Source organism: Hirundo rustica, chromosome 6, assembly GCF_015227805.2.
Source record: "Hirundo rustica isolate bHirRus1 chromosome 6, bHirRus1.pri.v3, whole genome shotgun sequence".
Lineage (NCBI taxonomy): Eukaryota > Metazoa > Chordata > Aves > Passeriformes > Hirundinidae > Hirundo > Hirundo rustica.
Window position 1 is genome coordinate 57038732 of NC_053455.1, and position 20040 is coordinate 57058771.

The 20040-nt window shown below is 40.3% G+C and overlaps 1 protein-coding gene across 7 annotated transcripts in view; it reads right to left on the bottom strand.

Annotated features, from left to right (window-relative positions):
• Positions 1 to 12961: 12961 nt before the first annotated feature.
• GALNT18 (polypeptide N-acetylgalactosaminyltransferase 18) overlaps positions 12962 to 20040 on the bottom strand; it is a 233529-nt gene continuing 226450 nt past the window's right edge. For all 7 annotated transcript variants that reach the window (XM_058421080.1, XM_058421079.1, XM_058421078.1 and 4 more), the window contains one exon: positions 12962 to 13439. In XM_058421080.1, the coding sequence (XP_058277063.1) occupies positions 13293 to 13439 (147 nt within the window). In that variant the 3' untranslated portion in view covers positions 12962 to 13292. The remainder of the gene's footprint in view (positions 13440 to 20040) is intronic.

The following is a 20040-nucleotide window of genomic DNA, read 5'->3' on the forward strand; positions in this document are numbered from 1 at the left end:
TGCTTAATTCTTCTGCCAAAATGCAAAACTAATGATGTACCTCAAAGGCATTTAATCTGCAAAGATCTCTGAAATCCTCTGACAAGAGGGGCCCTAAGTGTGCTTATTCAAGCTGTAGGTCAACCACCAGTTGTAGTTGATGGTTTTTGAAGGTGTTTCTGCCTGTGCTTCTTCTCATGTGATAAGGATGCAGGATGCTTTCTATTTCGAATATCAATTTTGCTCATTAATTATTATATCCTTTGCTATACTTAAGTTGCTTTACAGGGAATTGGATGTGTGCTGAGGATACGATCCACACTTGCCTTAGGAGTGATATTGATTTATTCTGTGTTATTTATTTTTATGTGACAACTACCCACTGCACTGTAAAGAAACAGCAAAGTCTGCAATTTCAGTGCTGTTGTTTCAAGATGTTCAGCTAGAAATCCAAGCCAAACACCTAACTGGAACGGGAGGGGAAAAGAATTCATCAAAAGCTCACTCAAAAGGCATTGTATGCACAGCATAGTAGCCACTCCAGTCATGACTGAGGTTAAATACGATGACTGACAAGCACTGTGAGGTCAGTTGTTCAAAGAAGATGTCCAGGTGGTCAGAGCTGAGAATACCCAGAGTCAATAGAAAGGGAGCAGATCAGACATAGTGTAAGTGAGAGGGAAATCTCCCTCAGCACAGATTTTTGTTTCTCTGCCTTTGTAAAAAGACCATCTGAGAAGTTTCCTCATCTCTAGCACAGCACTCCACCTGCCAACGCCACAGGATCTGTCATCTAGCTGGTGTTGCTTGCAGGATATCAGCAACTTTGATGAACAGATGTTTTGGCATGGTAACAACAGGAACATGCTGCTGGTGTGTTTAAAGTGAGTCCCCTGAAACCTGGGACTCGTGATAAAGTGCTGCACCAAGCTCCTGTGGGTTAGCAGGGGTGGTGGCAGCAGTAGCTCCAATTTTTCTTCATGAAGTATGGTTCCACTGCAATAACTCAGAAACACTGTGACAAAGTACACTGAAGAGAGGAAAACCCTTGCCAGAATACTTTAAAAAGGTGTTGTTTAGGAGAGTCACTCCCCTGAAAGTTGGGGGGGAAAAATGGGCTTTTATTCCTGGGGAAAAAAGGTTATTTAATGTAACTGCCACTTTAGTGTGAGTGGAGTTAACTGCTGACAAAAGGGAAAACCTTCTCATCCTGCTAGTTTTGAGTAGTGACTGAACTCACATGAAGGTTCAGAGAACACAACCAATCAGATCTTCAGGAATTACATCCTATTCTCCTGTACCTAATAATATTTTGGTGAAGTTGAAGCTTATAAAAGGAGCCAGTTGCAGCAGAGACTTAGAAGTGTTAATAAGACTTTATTCTTTCTACGAAGATGAGCATGTCCTAAGCAAAATCTGGGTTTTAATCCACTAATCACTGAAATTAAACATTTCAAAATGTCCAAAAATTTGGACAGTCCAAATTTTTCTTTTCCTAAAAAGTGTACTATCATAACTTTTACTGAGTTTTTCACTACAATTTCCCTGAAACTCCTCGTAGACTAACAATTTCCATATACCAACATCTGCAAGTGTCAGCAGTTTGTTTCACTGAAAGCCTGCAAAGCAATGTTGGCCAGTAGAAAAGAGTGTCTAAAAAATCAGGGAGAAAATATTTCCCTCAGGCTTGAGCACCTGTCAAGGTCTGAGAAGGAATTTAACACAATGAGCTTGATACTGTATTGTACATTTATTTATTTCTTTTTAAACAGTGAGACCTAATTAGTGCTTCTCCAGAAATACTTCAAACCATTAAAAAATGATTTTTTTGCCTTTTGTTGTTGTTGTTGTTTTCTTTCCCCTGCCTAATTATATCCAGTCTCTTGATTCCAAGGTTGAAATGTTGACATGTGCCCCTTTTGTTTACTAAGTGGTGATTTATTTTTTATTTTTATGGCAAATGTAAATACTTCATTATAATAGTATAAAATTAAGTCCAGTGTTTTGGTGAAATTGCTGCTGTGACAAGATGATCAGTAATTACAAGGTATTGGTTCTGAAAAAGGTAAATGATTGCCAAGTTCAAATTGTTATTATGCTTCATCTTATAATTTTATAACATCATTAGAGATATAATTATGTAATATCATTAGAGGTGGAATCCTCGTGTCCAGCCTGGGTTCTTGCCCAGTTTTGTCTTTAGGAAAACCCAGAACAACAGTTTGTGTCTTGCTCTTTCGTACGAGTGTGATGAGAGAGCTGGAAATAGCTATGTTGGCTTCGCTGGTCTGAATGCATTGCTACAGAGCAGTCTTCAGAAGCAGATAATTTTGGATGCTCAGTGGCTAGAGCTCACAGAAATGCATTTATGCAGTGCTCTTGCTGTAGCAGGCAGTGGCACAAGCCACCTGGCCTGTGAATGCACCTTGGGCAGCAGCCAGACAAAATCCAGACAAGCTGAGGAACCTTTTACCAGTTCTGGGTGTCCATCAGATTGGCTGCTGGGAACAGGGGTTTGTAGGAAATGATGGCTCACACAGGCTGCAGTGCTGTCTCTTCACACACATTTGCAAATGATTCCCTGGATACAGCTTTATGTAAATATATACAGTGATAAGTTATAGTATATCCCATAAAACAATTCCTTGGGGTGAACTGTTGGGCAATTTCTCCTGCAGGAAGTTATACTTGAAAGCATAGGCTGTGGAAAAATCACCAGTTATCAGAAAATATTATAAAATGAAAACGGTGTTCCACTGTGTGAGGAATGGCAGCACTGGTGCAAAGTTATCTGAGCATCTGTGGGAGTGGGGGAGCAGGGCTGGCCCCAAATTACTGAGCTGTCAGAATGGATATTTGCAGAACTGTGACATTTGCTATTTCCAGTAACAGCTGGAAAAACCAGCTGGATCCCCGCTGTGCATAGCCAGTGGCTGTGGTGCTTGCAGTTTCTAGGGGACATGGAATTACTCGTTTCCTAAGATGCTATGAATAGACAGAGTGCAGAGCTAAAAATATCTGCCAGATAATTACAGAAAATTGCATTTGGGACTTAAAACAACCTAATAAATTTACCAGAACGCTGTGCTAGCTTGATTTCTCTGTGACCAGCTATTAAACGTATGACGTCCTTCCAAGGCTTTGCAAACATCTGCGTGCAGTTCTTCTCTCCACCACCATATACTGGAAGTTTTTCAGTCACCTTAAAGTGGACTTCCTGTCTTATGCTGTCTGTACCCTCCTTGCTAGTCAGGAGGTAAGGCTGAACAACTGGAGAATCCCTCCTACCTTAAGAATTGTAAATTATTTTCCGACCTATGAGTCTGTCATGGAGATGTACCTCACGCAAGGTGCTGCACTTTGAAGCACAGATTTGTCACCCCTGTGAGTCTTGCACCCTTTGCCAACAACCCTTTTTCTCTTCTCTGTTCTCTCCCTGGCCCTTTACGAGCTTCTGCAGCCACAGCTGTACGTGGTGCTCCCTTCCCGGTCTCCAGCAGGAGTTTCAGGCCAAACCAGCTGCTGTGGTAGCTTTCCCTGTTTGTGGAGAGTGGATTGGAAACAAGTGAATCTCTGAAAAGTGCAGTCTTCAATAATGACAACTTACATAGAACTCGGCCCCTCTCCCCTTTTCATAGACTGGGACCTGTTTTATAATGAGACAAAAATCTCTGCGGTCACTGTTGCCTTGTCCTGTTACTCATCCTAACTAGAACTTATCTTTAAGAGAGACATGGACTCAAACTACCAGTGAAGTACAGGTGATGTTTTCTACAAACAAGCTGATGTTATCTCTGTTTCAGTAATTTTGTTGAAAAAAAAAATCTTGGGCTTTATATGTGGGCAGGAAGTTGGAGAAGCATATACCAGACCCTAAGGTATTAATTAGAATTATTATTCTGATGGGTAAAAGGCAAATCTAAAATACGCCCTCAAGGGTAACAACTTTAAAAGAATTCAGCTCTTTACAAGGGTCTGCTTAGAAATAATGAACACATTGCTAGCTTGTGGACAAAAAGAAATTGTATTCCTTACTCCTATTCCAGTTAAAAGCAGTTGTTATGGCAACTATTGCAGCATCTTTAGTGGTATTTCTATTGTACTGCTTGGGAGAGGCATAAATCTCTTTTGCTCAGCTGCATGTTGCTGAAGGAATGGGAGACTGAGATGTCCCATTGCCAAGGAGTAGGATGAGGATTTGTGGTAATGTGTTTTAGGTCAACCTCACCCTTTCCTAGGGAGGAGGGAAGCAAGGGCTGCCCACAAATGTGGACAGATTGCACAGGCAGACAGAGCACCAGGACAATTTTCCAAAGCTGTGGGTACCAGGGAGGCCTGGCTGCAAGCACTACCAGCTGCTTTACACGTCACTCCTGGTAGCCAAATCTGTGTGCTGCTCCCAGGGAAGGGTGATGGCTGTCATCTGTTGAGTGTCTGGCCGTCCTACCCCAATACCTGACAGGAGGCACGCAGAAGCTGCTGCCTCTGTGCTCAACGAGTAACATAAGAATACTCTGCAGCAAGGTTTGGTTTATCTCTTTGAGTAGTCCCTCAAGTCCCAGACCTTCCCATCTTCCAGTTGTGAAATCAGGGTTTCGTTTGGATGCTTGTCTGCAGCTTGCCTGCAAACTTGTGTGTGTTTGGCCTCAAGCCAAACTTCGACTTGAACTCATTTTTGCTCAATGTGTTTGTACCAGTTCATTGTTTCCTTCTGTAGTTGTCAACTTCGTTTTAAACTGGTTTTGTGGCAGTTATTTCTCCAACCGTGGAGCACCAGGAGGAGTCAGAAAGGTGTTGTATAAACCATTGTCATCTCACAGGAGGCTGTTGGTAGTATCACTCATGCCACAGGGATTTCTGCTCAGTTTTTTAAAAAGCAAGAGTAATACAGGTGCTATTTCTGGCTAAAACACTGGCCACAGCAATATCTGGTGGAAAACTCAATTTTTCTGTACCTCTGACTCATGTAGTAATCTTTAACAATCTCTTGATTCTACTGTGCCCTAAATAGTGCAAAGCATTATGCTGGGGTAAAAGAGCAGCATGGATCAGTGGGCCACAGTGGGATTAAAAAACATGGGGGAGGTTTTTATAACCATGTTCCTCCTGGAAAGTGTGTCACTGAAATTAATACACAAGAGGAGATGATGGCTCTCATGCTGATTTGACTCAGGTAATATTCATCTTCCACAAACGTTTTCCATAAAGTAGATGACCACTTTTGCAGAAAATCTAAAGTCTAAGTGAACAGACAGGCTTCTGAAACTGCAGTAAACTTTGACTTGTGGGAGATTATATAAGATACACAGTATTCTTTTCAGATCTTTCTAGATGATGAAAGCTCTATGGGAGTCAATCTCTCAAAGGAAAATTCGGCCAAGGATTTAATACCTGAAAGCTTTACTTTCAAGAATTATTATTTAAGTTGGCCATCCTTGACAGGAGTTATTGATTGTGAGGCCCAGTAGAGGAAGTCATGCTATGGAACAATAAAATGGTTTAAATATGAACTGGTTCAAGTCTGAACAGACACTTTGAATACTTCTCTCTCTTGGTTAAAAAACTGGGTGTAAGAGTGGCCTTTTCTTTGACTTTGTTGACTGCTAAGTACACAGAAATCTAACATTTAAGTCCCTAAGCATAATACACACAGGTTAGAAAAACAGAGGTGGCACACACTGCATTCCGGATTAGGTATCCCACACATAGTCAGCCAGCGTGGCTTCCAAGTAATTCAAGTGAAGTTTGGACCCTGTTTTCTGAGAATAGGAAAGTAAGGCAGATTACAAAAGCAATACTTGCCAGAAATTTACAGTTATCTTTGAAACAAGTTTTGTGTTTTGGTGGTATTTTTTTTTTCCCTTGTGTATTGCGTACCCAGGTAAAAAGTGCTCAGTAGCAAAGCATGTGAGGAACAGTAAAAATCAAGGTTATTCACTTCTCTAGTGTGATGATCTTTCTTCATCTCTTAATAAAAGAAGCTCTCCCTGAATGGCTGCCAGATCTGATGAGATACGGTCAGCAAAGATGCCTAAGGTACAAGACCTGTTTTGAAAAGTACTGTCCATACGATAACTTTTAATTCTTGTCTTTGCAGTGCTTGTGTTGTACTTTTTCTACTGTTTAGAAAGGTCTCAGCATCCAATTTTGCTGGCAAGATCCTTTTTTGTGCACAGGGTCCTTTTTGTGGTTGTCACTGCTTGTTCAAGGTGACCTGTCGACATGTTTGAGACATATTTTTAGAATCTCCTCTTTAATTGTGAGCATTTCCAGAGCATTTAACTCAAGTGATACTTCTTGTTACATAGCTGAACAATGTCTAGGAGAATATAGAAAACTATAAAATAACAGTAAATCACAAAAATGTGATGCACAGAAAACCCTTACTAACAGATGCTGAAAATAAGAATGTAGCCTTTGGTGGTTTGTTTTGAATTGGAATGAGTGCACTTGTCATCTGCAGCAAAATATTCACAACTGGTACGAGAATAATTGGCACTTAAATATAGGTATTTCCTATCTGCGTTTGCAGAAAATGGGCAGATCTTCCTGAGGTTAGCTGTTGGTATGCCAGTTCTAGAGCAGGTGTTACAGATGGGGAAATAAAACACTGAAATACAAGTGATTTTAGTAATGACAGAAGGCAAGGGAATACCAGTCCAAATGACAAGCTGAGGCTCGTAACATTCTTTGTGTGTGCTGACAGGAGCTTTGGCTATCTAGGAGTAAAAAAGGGTCAGTATTTTGAAACTTTTGCCTGTTATTGTTTATTAACAAAAAAGAAACAAAAAAAACCTACCACCCACACAGACTTCTGATCAAGAATGTCAGCAGTTTAAAGGCTGAACTTAACTCTTAATAGTTTTAGATCTGAGCAGTCACCACCTTCTAAATTGTGGTTGAATTTACTTAGAATACTCAGTCTCCTTCATTTTAAAAGCTGAATTAAAATTTCATGCACCTTTGGCCTTTTGCAAATAATATATATTTGTTGTTTTCATATATAAGATGATATTCTTGTAACTGAAAAATTCTTTCCTATCATATATGCACCTCAAATGAGGCTGCTTCACTGGAATAATATATTATCATGAAAGGTGTGTTCTTGTAGTGCTGAAAAAAGGTTTCAGATGGTTTATCACAAAAATCTCCTCAGATTATCCAAAACAAGACAGAATTCGGGTAAAATAATCACTTCCACCTGACAGTGCAAATCTAATGTTAGTCAGTAAATAGAAATACATTGCTTTGCTGTTTTAGAATACAGCAATGAATGACATAGAAGTGAGACAATTTCTGCACTTTTAAGTATTTTTAAAGCAAGGTATGTAGCGGGGGGGAATTTAGAAAAACAGTAGAGAACACACTGTTAGATAAAATCATTGATAATTGGCTCCTGAGCCTCTGTGTTAGCACAGCTGTTTTGTATTCTGCTTGGAGAAGATATTGGGGAAAACGTAACATTCACTTGAACAAATGTTGCAATAAGATGATGTGTTCTGCTTTTTAATCAGCTTTAAAAACAGATGTAGTGCTGAGGGTGTTCTGTGTAGCAGTGATGTAATTGTGAACCAAACCTGACAGTTTGGTGTCTCATCTGCATGTCTTGAAGACTGTAGTTGGATAAAGTGCACTTTAATGTGATTTTCCTTCTGTTGTGGTTGGCCAGTAAACAGTCTGTGTACACGCATGCTTATGTTTTTTATATAAATTTACATGTATTTGATGATGTAGACATATATACACACAAATACACATAATTTAAGTCTGCAAGCAAAACTGTGGTACAATCTATTTAAGTATGACCTTATGAAATCTGTTTCCTTTTTTATCTCCAGCTAAGTAAGTACTCAGTGCTACCCACTATAAAATTACATATGACAGCTAATCAGCATTTTTGCAACTACCTCTTGATTAACATACATAAAAAGGCTCAGTGATTAGTTTTGACTGGATAACTTCTGTTTATAAAAGGCACAGGAGGCATGATGTTGGAGGGTGAAATTTTGGTCTTTCAGAATGACAAAACCAAAAAAAAACCCTGCCTCTTCCACAGCAAAAGAGGACAATCCTAAACCCTACCCTGCACAGTCACTCCCAGCAGATGTTGGTAAGCCTGGAAAGATCAGGCAGGCAAGGATAACCTTGAATCCTCCTGTCAGAGTTCCAGTTGGGAATGAACAGGTATGGTGCTGGTAATCCATGTGCCTGAATACCTGTAGCTTTGTTAAAATAAATATATAAACATATAAATGAATAAATTCCTAGAACCTGGATCTCTTCTGAAGACTGTACAGCCCATCTCCACAAATACTGCTGTTATAGTTTTAATTTCAAACTGGGCAGAAACACTAATTAATGTAGTGGTTTCACGTTTACTAAATTTTGGTCTTGGTACTTACTCTTTTTGTGAGAGAGAGACTAGGAGAAAAACAAAGCAGGCTCAACTTTAAAATTAACAAATAGTTTATTAACATGCACTACAAGAATAGAAAAACAGAAAGTTGGAAAAAAAACTAAAATGGAATGAAACTTTAAAAACACTTTTCCCTCCCCTTACTTTACTTTCTTACAAAACAACATAAAGAGACAAAACTTGTAATTTTTAGTCAGTTTTACTATCTGACAATAGTCTTTTATTAATTTGTTAGGGGAAGAGTATCTTTTTGAGTCATGGATTTCACTGACAACTTAGAACAGTTTTCTTGTGGGTTTTAAACTGTCACAAAAACAACCGCCCGGAGAAACCTGCCTTTGTGACCCTCCCAGGTGCAGTTTCCCAAGCTGCTTATGGGTCATTGGTCCTAGACTTTTGCATACTGGGGTATCACCTTTTAAAGATGAATAATTCTAAAGCAAAGTTTCTTCACTTTAAGGTACAGAAATATCTTCTCACTTCTTCACTGGCACAGGGGCCTTCTCATCTTTATTTCTGTTCAAGCATCTTATAGGATATTACTTAGTTTATCACAAACACTTTTGCTTAAATCTACACACAATTTAAAACAATTATCTCCCCAAATGCATATCTTTCCCATGATTTAAAGGAATGACCTAAATATAGAGTTCATTTCCATGGCTTAACTAAGAATAGAACAACCAACTCTTCAACCCTCTGTCTTAATAGTCTTTTCACTCTTGCTCTACTGACTTCATCCTGTTGTTCTTTATGTTCACTCTGTCCTTCCTTACTCTCTCAGAGAAGGGCCAAGCTCTGGAAGCTTCATGTTGCTAAGAAAGAGTTAAATCTGCCCAGAGTCTTTGTGTCTCTCTCTGTGGCTCCTGGTGTTAAATGTTCAAGGCCGAGCTGATGAGGGAGGAAGAACTCCCGCAGAAACATCAGAGATCGGAGCACCCTGGCAGTCCAGAATCACAAAAGAACCCCAGTCAGGATCATAAATGCCTTCTCAGCCCACCCCTCGGTGTAAATCGGGGTGGCCTCAGCCTAAATGGTGCCCATAGCTCTTATCAGGGCCCAGCAGAGATCTCCCTGCTCCAGGGAAGTCTGAAGAAAGCCGTTGTTGTAAAGCAGCAACTTCTCCTTCCCCCCTTCACCCGGGAGCCGATGGAATCCGGCCAGGCCTCAGGCCAGATCCCATTCCCCAAAAGGGAGGAGCAGCAGGCCCAACTCGGTGTTACCCATCTCTCTCTGGCCAAAGGAAAGAAGGAAAAGGCCCCACCTACAGGAAATCAAGGGTTTTATATGGTACTTCCCAAAGTCTCAGCTAACAATTTCAGTGGTCAGAATAGATGTCAATATTCCAACTAACCCTCTGATAGGTCCCTGTCTCTTCTAAAGCAATTCCCAGGTCCTGACCTGGAGAATTATTTTACATTTTTCTGTAACTAAAAAACCAAACTGTACTAACCCATGACAATTGCCTAGGGACCTCTGGTGCAAGCCAAACCCAAGCCATGCCTAAGGATGTGGAACTGCTCTTTTCTGCATGTTGTCCTCATGTCACCAGCACAGCTTCTTCCCTCCTTTGTGCTAGTACCTTGCCCCATGTGCTGATGTGGGGAGAGAGCACACATTGGGAAAACTTACAGCCTTGGGAAACCCCTGTAGGTGATACCCTGGTATGAGTGATACCTGGGAAGATATTTTCTGTCCATAAATATTTAAGCAAGGAGGGAGGAAGGCTTAGGGTTTCTTGAAATGTGATGTTTCCTTTAATTGTCAGTCTGTCCTTATCAGTTGGTAGATGTTGTACTGTTGTTATTTTTCAAGAAAAACTGATCAGAATATATGGGAATAGTTGTCAAGCAGTAGGAGGAGGAAGAGGGAGGTGACTGGATCTTTCTGGTCATCTTCATCTCTGACCAGACTCAGTTTGAGGAGTTATATGACTTCTGGAATGGTATTCTTTGCTAGCTTTTCTTCTTTAAAACAATCACACACACACCCCCACACACACCCCAAATACAAACAACCGTTGTTAGGGAATATCTTTTACCTTTTGAGGCTACTGATGGTTGAATAAGATTCTGTAGTTTCCCAGAAAATGAAGATGAGTTTTGTTTTCCACCTGGTACTTTTGATTATTTGTCTTTTACAGTGTGAGGCAGTGCTCCATTTATCTGTGTAATTTCTGTGCAGCTGCAAAAGACAGTAGTGATGAGGCAGTTCATGACTAAGAGTGCCCAACGAAATGTGGCCACGTCCTTCAGTTCTGCTTGTGCTGTCGTGTTTTTCTGAGAGGCTTGTCAAAGAGAGTCTGTTCAGAGAGACCTGAGGCCTCAGAGCACAACAATATAAATGCTTATGTACATTTATTTTTTTACTGTACCCATTTTTGTAGGCTTACCCACAGATTTAAACCCCTTTTCCCTTTATGTTTGTTCCATGAGAAAAAACCAAAGGGAAAAGTGTATTCTAAAACATGCATTTTACCTATAGCCAAATTGCTGCAGTACGAAGTGATGTTTCAAGTCGAGATTTATGGGGTTTCCCACCACGAATTTTTACTCTGGTAATTCTTCTGCAGTAAATAGAATTACAGTGTGCTCAGATTTAAACCCAGTCACCACAGAGGGATTCCCTGTAGGGTTGTTGAAGGAAAGTGTTCCTGAGTGCAGACCCCATGGGAATCAAGGGAGGCAGCAGCCCTGGAGCTGGTGTGTAGCAAGGAAGCTCGGCTGGATAGCACAGAACACGGGTGCTAGGACAGGGAGTAATGGGTTCAGACTGAAAGAGGGGAAACTTAGGTTGGATAAACGGAGGAATTTTCTTACTGTGAGGGTGCTGAGGCACAGGCTGTCCAGAGAACGTGGAATGCCTGGGAGCGTTCAAGGCCAGGCTGGATGGGGCTTCAGCGATCTGGGTGAGTGGAAGGAAGCCAGGGGTGTTCTAGAGATCTTTAAGGCCTCTTCCAACCCAAACCACTCTATGACTCTCTGGTTTGGCACCGTGATGTGGTTCGCTTAAGTGGGGTGTGGCTTTTTGTTGGGTTTGTTTGTTTGTTTTTCCACTTGGCAGCGGGCATCAGCATGCTACTGCAATGTGATCAGGAGTAACTCCAGTCTTCTCTGGGTAGATTCTAGACACAGGATACTCATTTTGGTATGAAAAATAGCAGTACAGAGCTCAGCACCTTTCTTTCAAGTCTTTGCCCTCTAGTGCTCATAAATAAAAACATCCCCAGAACAAAAAGTAAAGCCCTACAGCAGCAAGCCTGGAGAAATCAAGAGGAGACTGATTTGAACCACAGCATTTATTTTTTCCTTATGGCTGCATCTCCATGCACCGAAGCCTCAGTATCTTTGCTGGAAGGAAGCTCAGTTTGTCTCCTGCTCCTCTGCATGTGTTCTATGCTTTTTCCATCTGAACATGTGGGTTCTTCCCCATTCATCTGGGATGGCTGGATTAGGGACTGCTCAAAATGCCTCTGCATTCTAATTCCAATTTTAATGTGTGAAGCCAGTCAAAGGTCAGGTGCTCAGCCCAAAACCACCTCTACGACTTTCCTCCTGTTGTTGGCTCAGGGTTTTCCTCTTTGAGAAGCAGATGTATGGTAACGACACATCTGTGTGTATGACAAATACACACAGCAGAAATTACAACACCTATAATTAATTAGTGTCCCAAGGCTTATTGAACAGGCCCAGGAAGCAATGCTGCAAGCTGATGCTGAACGTGAAGCCGGTCTGTAAAAGACAGTCTGGAACATAACCAGCTCCAAAACAGGTCAGGACTGTTGCTTAAGGTAGCAAACAGAATAGAAAGAACACATAGAGTAATAAAAGAGAAAGGAATTTACATACAAATAAAAGCAGCTGGAAATAGACTCTAGTAATCCCAGTGTTCTGGTTTACCTCATCAAATTTTCTCTCCTCCCAGTCTTAGATTAAGTGATATGGAATTGCATTCACACCTCCTTCAATGCAGGGAGAAAGGCAGAGTGAATTCATACCTTCTTCTCTTGGATGGAGCCATTTTTACCCGAGTTTGCAGTACCCAGGGAACCAAGTGCATTTAAAAAAAGGAGTTGTAAGAACAATGAAGAATTGGAAGGAAAGTTCAGTCACTGAAATGGAAGCCAACCCACTGTGAAATGTCAGGGTTTATATTTTAGCTTTCTTCCAGTAGCTGCTGCTTTTCTCTCGTAGCTTTTTTCCCCTTCTTTCTTAACAAATTCTCTTCCCTGCCTCAATTGAGCCCTGGGGTTCTCTCTGGGGTTTTATTAAGTGATACTGGAGAGGAAAAATACTTGGGGGCACATTGTACCCCTCCAGACACCATACCTTCCCCCTGTATTTGTACACCAGTGGCTACAGTGGCCTAGACAGATCTCTGGAGAGGGAGAATGGAGAAAATCCTCCCTCACTGTAGCTACTGGTGTGCAGGTAGAGCTTTTTATCACAATTCTGGAGAATTCTGATGCTCTGCAGCAACATGCTGAGATCAGGCTCGGGTTAACGAAAGCAATGAAACCAGCACTTAACTTCCAAATGGATTTCCACCAAGACAGCTAGGCAGTAATAGTGTTTGTACTTTTTTATTCAATAAAAGTTTGAGTTATAAATATTCTCCATTTGCCTTCTATTTACAGTTGTAAAATATTTTAGGATAGCCTACCCGTCACCTGTCATTCAGCATCTCTATAAATGTCGTGAAAACATCATTGTGAAATAAAAACGTCTTATTTCCAGCCCACAAACCCTATTTCCACACACTCACAAAATCAAACCAGAGACGAAAAAGGGTTGAGAAGGAACTGGGGGGACGGGAAGCGGGAGGAATACAGTACAGCAGGCGACAATGCAGTACTTGCTACACGGTAGCAAAAGAAATGGGTACAAAATTTAATCTGCTATGATGACAAGCTCCTCAGGACATTTGTTATGGACCAGCGCTGTCCAGTGCACTTCTGAAGGACCAGTTGAAATCCAAATTCGTTTTCGTTGTTTTCCTGCAATTCCAGGCAGCGCTTGGATTTTCGGTTCTGGATAGGACCTCCCTGTAAAAAGATGGGGGGGTGGGGGGGGAGGAAAAGAAAAAGAAGTGTTTGTGTTAAACACTGACCTTGTTGCATTGTTGCTGTGGGGTAATGTAAGTTATAGAACATTGCAGTGTCTGTCTACTGTGAAAAACTTTCCCGCTATAGACAAGATAAGCCTTGGATTTGGAATGAAGGTTCCTTTGTCACAGGCTTGGTTTAATCTCTGACGCAGTTTGCAATAGTCTCAATTGCCTGGTTTCCACTTCAGCAAATGGGATTTCTGGAATTGAGCTGTGTTTCTAGCCATGCATTTTAACCACAAGCGGAAGCTTTCCTGTTTGCTTCAGTTCCCTGATTTTGTGGCTCTGCTGCATTTCTGAACACCAAAATAAGGCGAAAGACAGCCAGGGTATGCTATATAAAGGATAAAATGCAAAAAATTTGTTTATTCCTTGAATAGTGAAATGTCTTTTATAATCTTTTGTTGCTAATCTTCAGTATTGATTCTGTTCAATTCCCAGCTTAATGTTGCCTTATTAAAGCTCTGCTTTCACTTTTGAGTTATGTCAAGCTTTAAATCACTGCTATCACACAGATAGCTGTAGACCTCAGTTACAACTAAACTGTCATGCAGGTGACATGAATTACATTTTCCCCCCTTTAAATCTGTTTTCAGTTGGTTCTTTCCTCCTCTCTCCTGTCTAAGGAAAGCAATGGATAACTTGTACACATCAGTGTCCAGGAGGTTTCTTCCAAGACACACAGAGTAGACTAATGGCACAGAGGTCTGAAAGTGGCTTTCTCTAAAGTGTCTTGGACTTGTGTGGAGAATTACTGGCTTAATATGCAAATCAAAGAATTAGAGTAGTACATCTGAACTATGGAAAGAGCAAAAGCATTTAAATCACTTATATATACCAGGGGAAAATATAGTTGCTATAAAAAACCCAAAGATCCAATTCCATACAAAAACCCCACCACTTTATAGTTTTGTTCAATTCTGTGCAATACCTTGCATTACAGAGTCGTAACTGGGAAGGATTTCTGTTATAATCACGGGATATTGGCATAAACCCCAGAGAAAGGCCGTGTGCTGTTTCAGAGCAGGCTGCTGCCCAGACAGGGGCAGCTGGTGCCTTTCAGCCCAGGCTCTGCTTCATTCAGAAGAGCTTCTTCGTTCATTACAGCTGGCTGCGGGTCCTCTCCTATCCCACCAGTCATGCTCAGCAAGAACCTTCTCTAAGATGTGACTTCTAAAATAATACCTTGGGCCTGGCTAATGAAATACAGAATTAGGTTTGAAAGCTGCACATTTTAAATACAGCTTTGCGTTAGAGGGACTATTTCTAGAATAATCCACAGTACTCCAAAACTGTGGCTCCCATGAATCCTCCTGGTAGGTCTATGTGCAGCCTTGACACAATTTCCACTGATTACTTTACTAGACAGATAGGCTTGCAGAGGCATTTTACTATGCCTCCATAATGAAATGCTGAGTGAACTGTATTTTCCCGCTGCTGTAAAACTGTTATTGACATTTCTATTAATAACAGTAGTTAAATTTGGCTGTCTGGTGGGAGCAAAAACTCCAAACTATCCAAAAGCAATAACACTCCATGACATACAAGAAATTTGAAGAAACTAGGATGAAAAATTTGCCAAAGCTTTATTATATGCCATTTCTTCTCTTATCCTAGACACTCACCCTACACCCCCACCCCACAATTCTCATTTTCCCCACTCCCTTGGTTACTTTGGCTTTCTGGAGATCATTGTAATGAGGTTGATTTTTCTTTTCTTTTTCTTTTTCTTTTTTTTTTTTTTTTCTCCAAGTTAATTTAATGAGCTCTGAGCTAGGTTATTCACTTGTAAAACTCTGAGGTAAATGGGTATTTTCTCATTGTGAAAGGAACAGTTGCCTTGTTTTCTTCTAGAATAACATGACATTCTTATTCTTGATGAAGGCTGTGCAGTGTGGTTTTCTACTGCACAGACTCAGTGTTTCGTGGCACACAGGGTCAGCTCTCTTGGCTTAAACTGGGAATTGGGAATTACACCTTACAAGTGTTTCTGCCTAAACCCAAAATTGAGATTAATTTCCTTGTTTTTTCAACTGATGCTGGAGGTGCTGTGTGTTGCTGTTAGTTATGTAAACTAGTTTTGTATCTTTCATTTCCTGGATGTCAGCTCGGATCCTGCACTGGAAGCTGAGGAAAGCTGTACCACTTTGTCTTGTTAGAAAACTAACTTGGTTGGGTCCATTACTTGCCCGATTTCTGGACATGGGGTATGACTGTGCATGGTACTCTCAGGCTTCTCCTGTTGTTTCTAACTTACTGGCATACGGAAAGGAACAGAATTCCCTCTCTCTATTTCTCTGTGAAGTATGGCACTTGGAACTCTGTCAGGTAGAGGAAGGGACAGCGTTTAAAACTCAGAGACTGCCATGTGGAGTTGGAATTTTTCTGCTTAATTCCCACTTGTTTCAGTGGTCAAGGGTTTCTGTCACTTGAATGGATCCAAAATGCCCTGTGGATCTGGGGGTAGAAGAAGGAGGATGCTCACAGTGGAGACATTTTTTCCTTTTTTTCTAAATTTTCTAGAGCAGACCTAGGAGTTACAGTAAATGTATTCATGAGAAACACTTTAATACAGGCAGCTACACAAACAAAGTGTACTCCTAAGGAAAAACAAAACAAGCAAGCAACCCAAAAAGCATATATAGAGCCCCCTCACACTCCTTCACTCTTTCTGATGTGCCCTCATGTGAAATCTGGCTTTTACTCGCCAGAAACAAGTGAATTGGGAGATAAAAAGCCAAGGAAGCTCTTTTTGATGTGTGGGAAGTGCTCTGCATTGGGTACTGAAAACCACCCTGCCGAGTACATTGGAGCTGCTGTATGGAATAGAAAAAGAGACACCAAAGTTAAGTAGTAGCTAATATGCGTGAATTCAGTGTTGTAGAGAGCACAGATGCTTCTAGCAAGACGTGCTCTTTTTAACCACAAGAGAGGAACGGGAAGGCTCAAGCCCTTTTAAGAGCTAAGCTGTTCTGTTTCTAAGAGATGCGAGGCCTGTGCAGAGCCACTGCTTCAGCCCTCAGAGAGGACGCAGCGTACACAGCTTTAGATCCTTTCAGCAGCCATATAAATGAAAGAACTGAAGTACAGGGAGGAAGGTTTGTATGGCACTTACTTAAAATCTCCTGTTATTTTTTGACTTAACTGCATTGTTTTCACCCCTTCATATGCCCAACACAAGCCTGGGACAGTGGGATTGTCCCGTCAGTTCTGGGTTGCTGACAGGGCACCTAATGCAGGTTGCAAGGCCTGAACTAGTGAGCTGTGTAAGCATTAAAGCACACGAAGTGAGTAACTCCAGTGAAAGAACTGAGCAAGCAGGACTGAGGCACCAAAAGCTGACACTATATTTTGCTCCTCCGAATTACAGCATTCCTGAATGGTTTTGGCAGTCTGTCGTTATCATTAGCATTTGGAACCCTAAAGCCAAATGCAGGCAAAGGTGTCCTTTGAGTTAATTATCTTTTGCCCTTTTTTTTTTTTTTTTTTTTAGTAAGCAGTTACCCAAACTTGTATAAAACTCTCATAATTGGGTTTACTGCATGCTTGGCAAAATGGTTTATTGTGTTACTACACTTCAGGCTCAGTGAAAGGCGAATTGTCCATCTGGGTTCCTTTCCCCATTCTAGGCAAAATCTCTGCTTTCCGATTTAAAAGCAAAAATTGATAGCCTAGGGCAATCTCTTTAATCATGAGACACTAAACACAATTCTGTAGGCTGAAACAAGTTTCAAGAAGAATTCTGCGCAATTGAACAGAATTAGGATTAAGATCACTGACGGTGAGAGGCAGCTCAATGGGAGAAGTCTCAAGAGGATAAATAAGCATCCAGGTCAACTATTCTGTAAAAAGCAGACTGAACATGTCAGCACTAACAAGTCTGTCTGAGAACCGCATGGGTTTTGCGACGCAAATTGAAGCAATTCCTGTGAGAAGCACAAATGTTCTCAGCTCCTGCTGGTGCTCAGACACACAGAAAACCAACTGAGTGCTCTGTAAGTGTACTTTTAATGTTAACACTGTCTCGAGTCAACATTCTGGTATGCAGTGGCAAGCAATGCTCCTGACTTCCTTTCCTTCCCAGTCTTCCAGTAAGGCAGAATTTATCCAATAATATGGCACTCGAGAACACCGTTTGATGTGCCTGCAAACCCTTGCAGTACCAAGCTGTGCAAAGTAATCAGTTTTTGGTGAACTCTTCTGTGGGATTTGTTTTGGTTTACTGGGGGTGGTGGATGCACAGTTACCAGACCCGATCACTTTAAAATACCTGATCAGTTGTAGAGAGGAGGGATGGTAAATGAGTGCTGCAGGTTTTCAGCATTACCTAAAGTCAGACTGATGGTTATTTTTAAGGAGTTGCTCCAAAGTGAACACTTTTCCTTTTCGGAGTTTAAACCTGTTTTTTGCTCATCACATTAAAGCTCATGTTATTCTGCCTGAAAGACATGCTCTTACCTGCTTGCCTAAACACGGCTATTTCAGAAAAAGTTCTTGAAAGGTTAATAAGTATATCCAGCCTCCTATCACATACGCTGGAGAGATCATTGCATTCTCTAGTCTATTAATTTTCTATTTGGACCTCAATCAGTGACCTCAAATATTTACATGTTCGCTCTGCCTTTGAGGCAGAAACTCTAATCTTTGCTGTTGCTTTGATACATTTGAATCAAAGAATTATGGTGAGGTGTATGAGGCAGAGATATTCTCCACTCCAGACAGAACACTTGATCTCCTTGTGCATTTCCCCAGAATACTGGGGTACATTTTCAGTGACTGTTAGTACACCAAATTTAATCCTAAAGAAAATTACTCAAATTTTAAAAGGCATTTTTTTCCTCTGTGTGATTCACTTTTGTTATGGATGTTGAAGCAGTAAGAAAATGTTCACAGGAAGAAGGGAATAATTTATCCCATCCAGTAATTAATGCATTTTCAGTATTGCCCGCTTCTTGGAAATACTGCATTATATTATTCAGTTTAGATTTACTGCTTTTTAGCTTATAAAGGATATAGATATATGTAATATAGAGGTAACTGAATAACTCCTTGAATCCAAAGAAGTATGACCAATTTTCCAACTCTTTGTCTAACAGGTGTGCTTTAAGTAAAGCAGGCTCTACAACATATCATTTGCTGTTCAAATTTTTCATCAATTAATTTGAACTATTTTAATTGAAATATTTCTCACTGAAGTATATTGTTACCTGCTTTTACTCAAAGACATGCTTCCTGATATATTTTATTTAAGTAATGTGATAATAAGGTGCATTCAAATGCTTTTATGTATATGAAGTATCATATACAGCAGGTTCATATATTAAAAATGTATTGTTATCTGTTCAGCTATTTATATCTTTACTTACAGAGTAGATAAGCAAATGAGATTTTTTTTACAAGACACACTTAAAATGCAAATTTATTTGTCCAATAATAAACAAAACTAATTACTATGTACAATGTAATTTTTAGTAGTTATAAGAGGGATCAGCCAAACCATTTCTTAAGGAAAAAGTAAATTTCTTCCCTCTGTTGTCAGGTACCCACCCAAGCACTTAAATCCACTTGCTGGTACTCAGTGTGTAAATACTGTGAAACATCCTCTGACAGTGGCATTAGACACATCATCCAACAGTTACACCCTTTTAAGGTCTACATCACAATTTTGTCTCATTCCTCTCCAAGACATCTGAGTGTTCAGGTTGTACGTGATCATAAATGCTGAATTTTCATAATGCTGCACCAAATTTTTAATACTGCAGCTGTGACAAATCAAATGAAGCAGCCTCATCTGTATGTCCAGAGCAGGTTTTAGTAACTAGTAGTCTGTGCAATCACTTTCTGTTTTGTTTACTCTAGATTGGATTGTCTGGTTTGCTTATTCTCTCCAGGATGTAGAAACACAAGATACTGTTAATTAAGGTATTAAAATAAAAGCAATTAAACCTGGTACAAGGAAATGCAGATTCATACAGAGAATGTAACTGTATGGAATAGAAAACAAATTACAGTGATACAGCAAAAAAAAAAAAAAATCAGAAACGGAGCATGTGGATATATAGCTATCACTAACATTTCTCCACACAGATTAAAAAAAATAGTTTTATAACAGGTTGCAGTCCTGTTAATAGCAAGATTAAGAAAATAATTACTTGAAAATAATTAAATTCAAGCCTTCACTGAAATACCAATAAGCTCTTTAGGATATGATAGCTGGAAATGTGTTTTACTACAGAAAATTGGGACAAGACTAAGAAAATGGAAGTTTTGGAGTACAATACATTAGCCAGACTAAGGTATTTTTTAGAAAGTAAACATGAATTATTACTTTATCAGCAGTAGCCAGGAAATTTACCCCACATGCTAGAAGAACATCTGCAGAAACAAGCATTGTTTATGATAATAAAATTATAATATGATGTGATTTTTGGAATTAATATTGAACACTGTCTTGGGGTGGGGGGTGGCTGTGGTAGAGTGGAAGGCAGATTGAAAAGGGAATCCTTTATCCAGACACAGCCCTGATAACTATGGCTAAA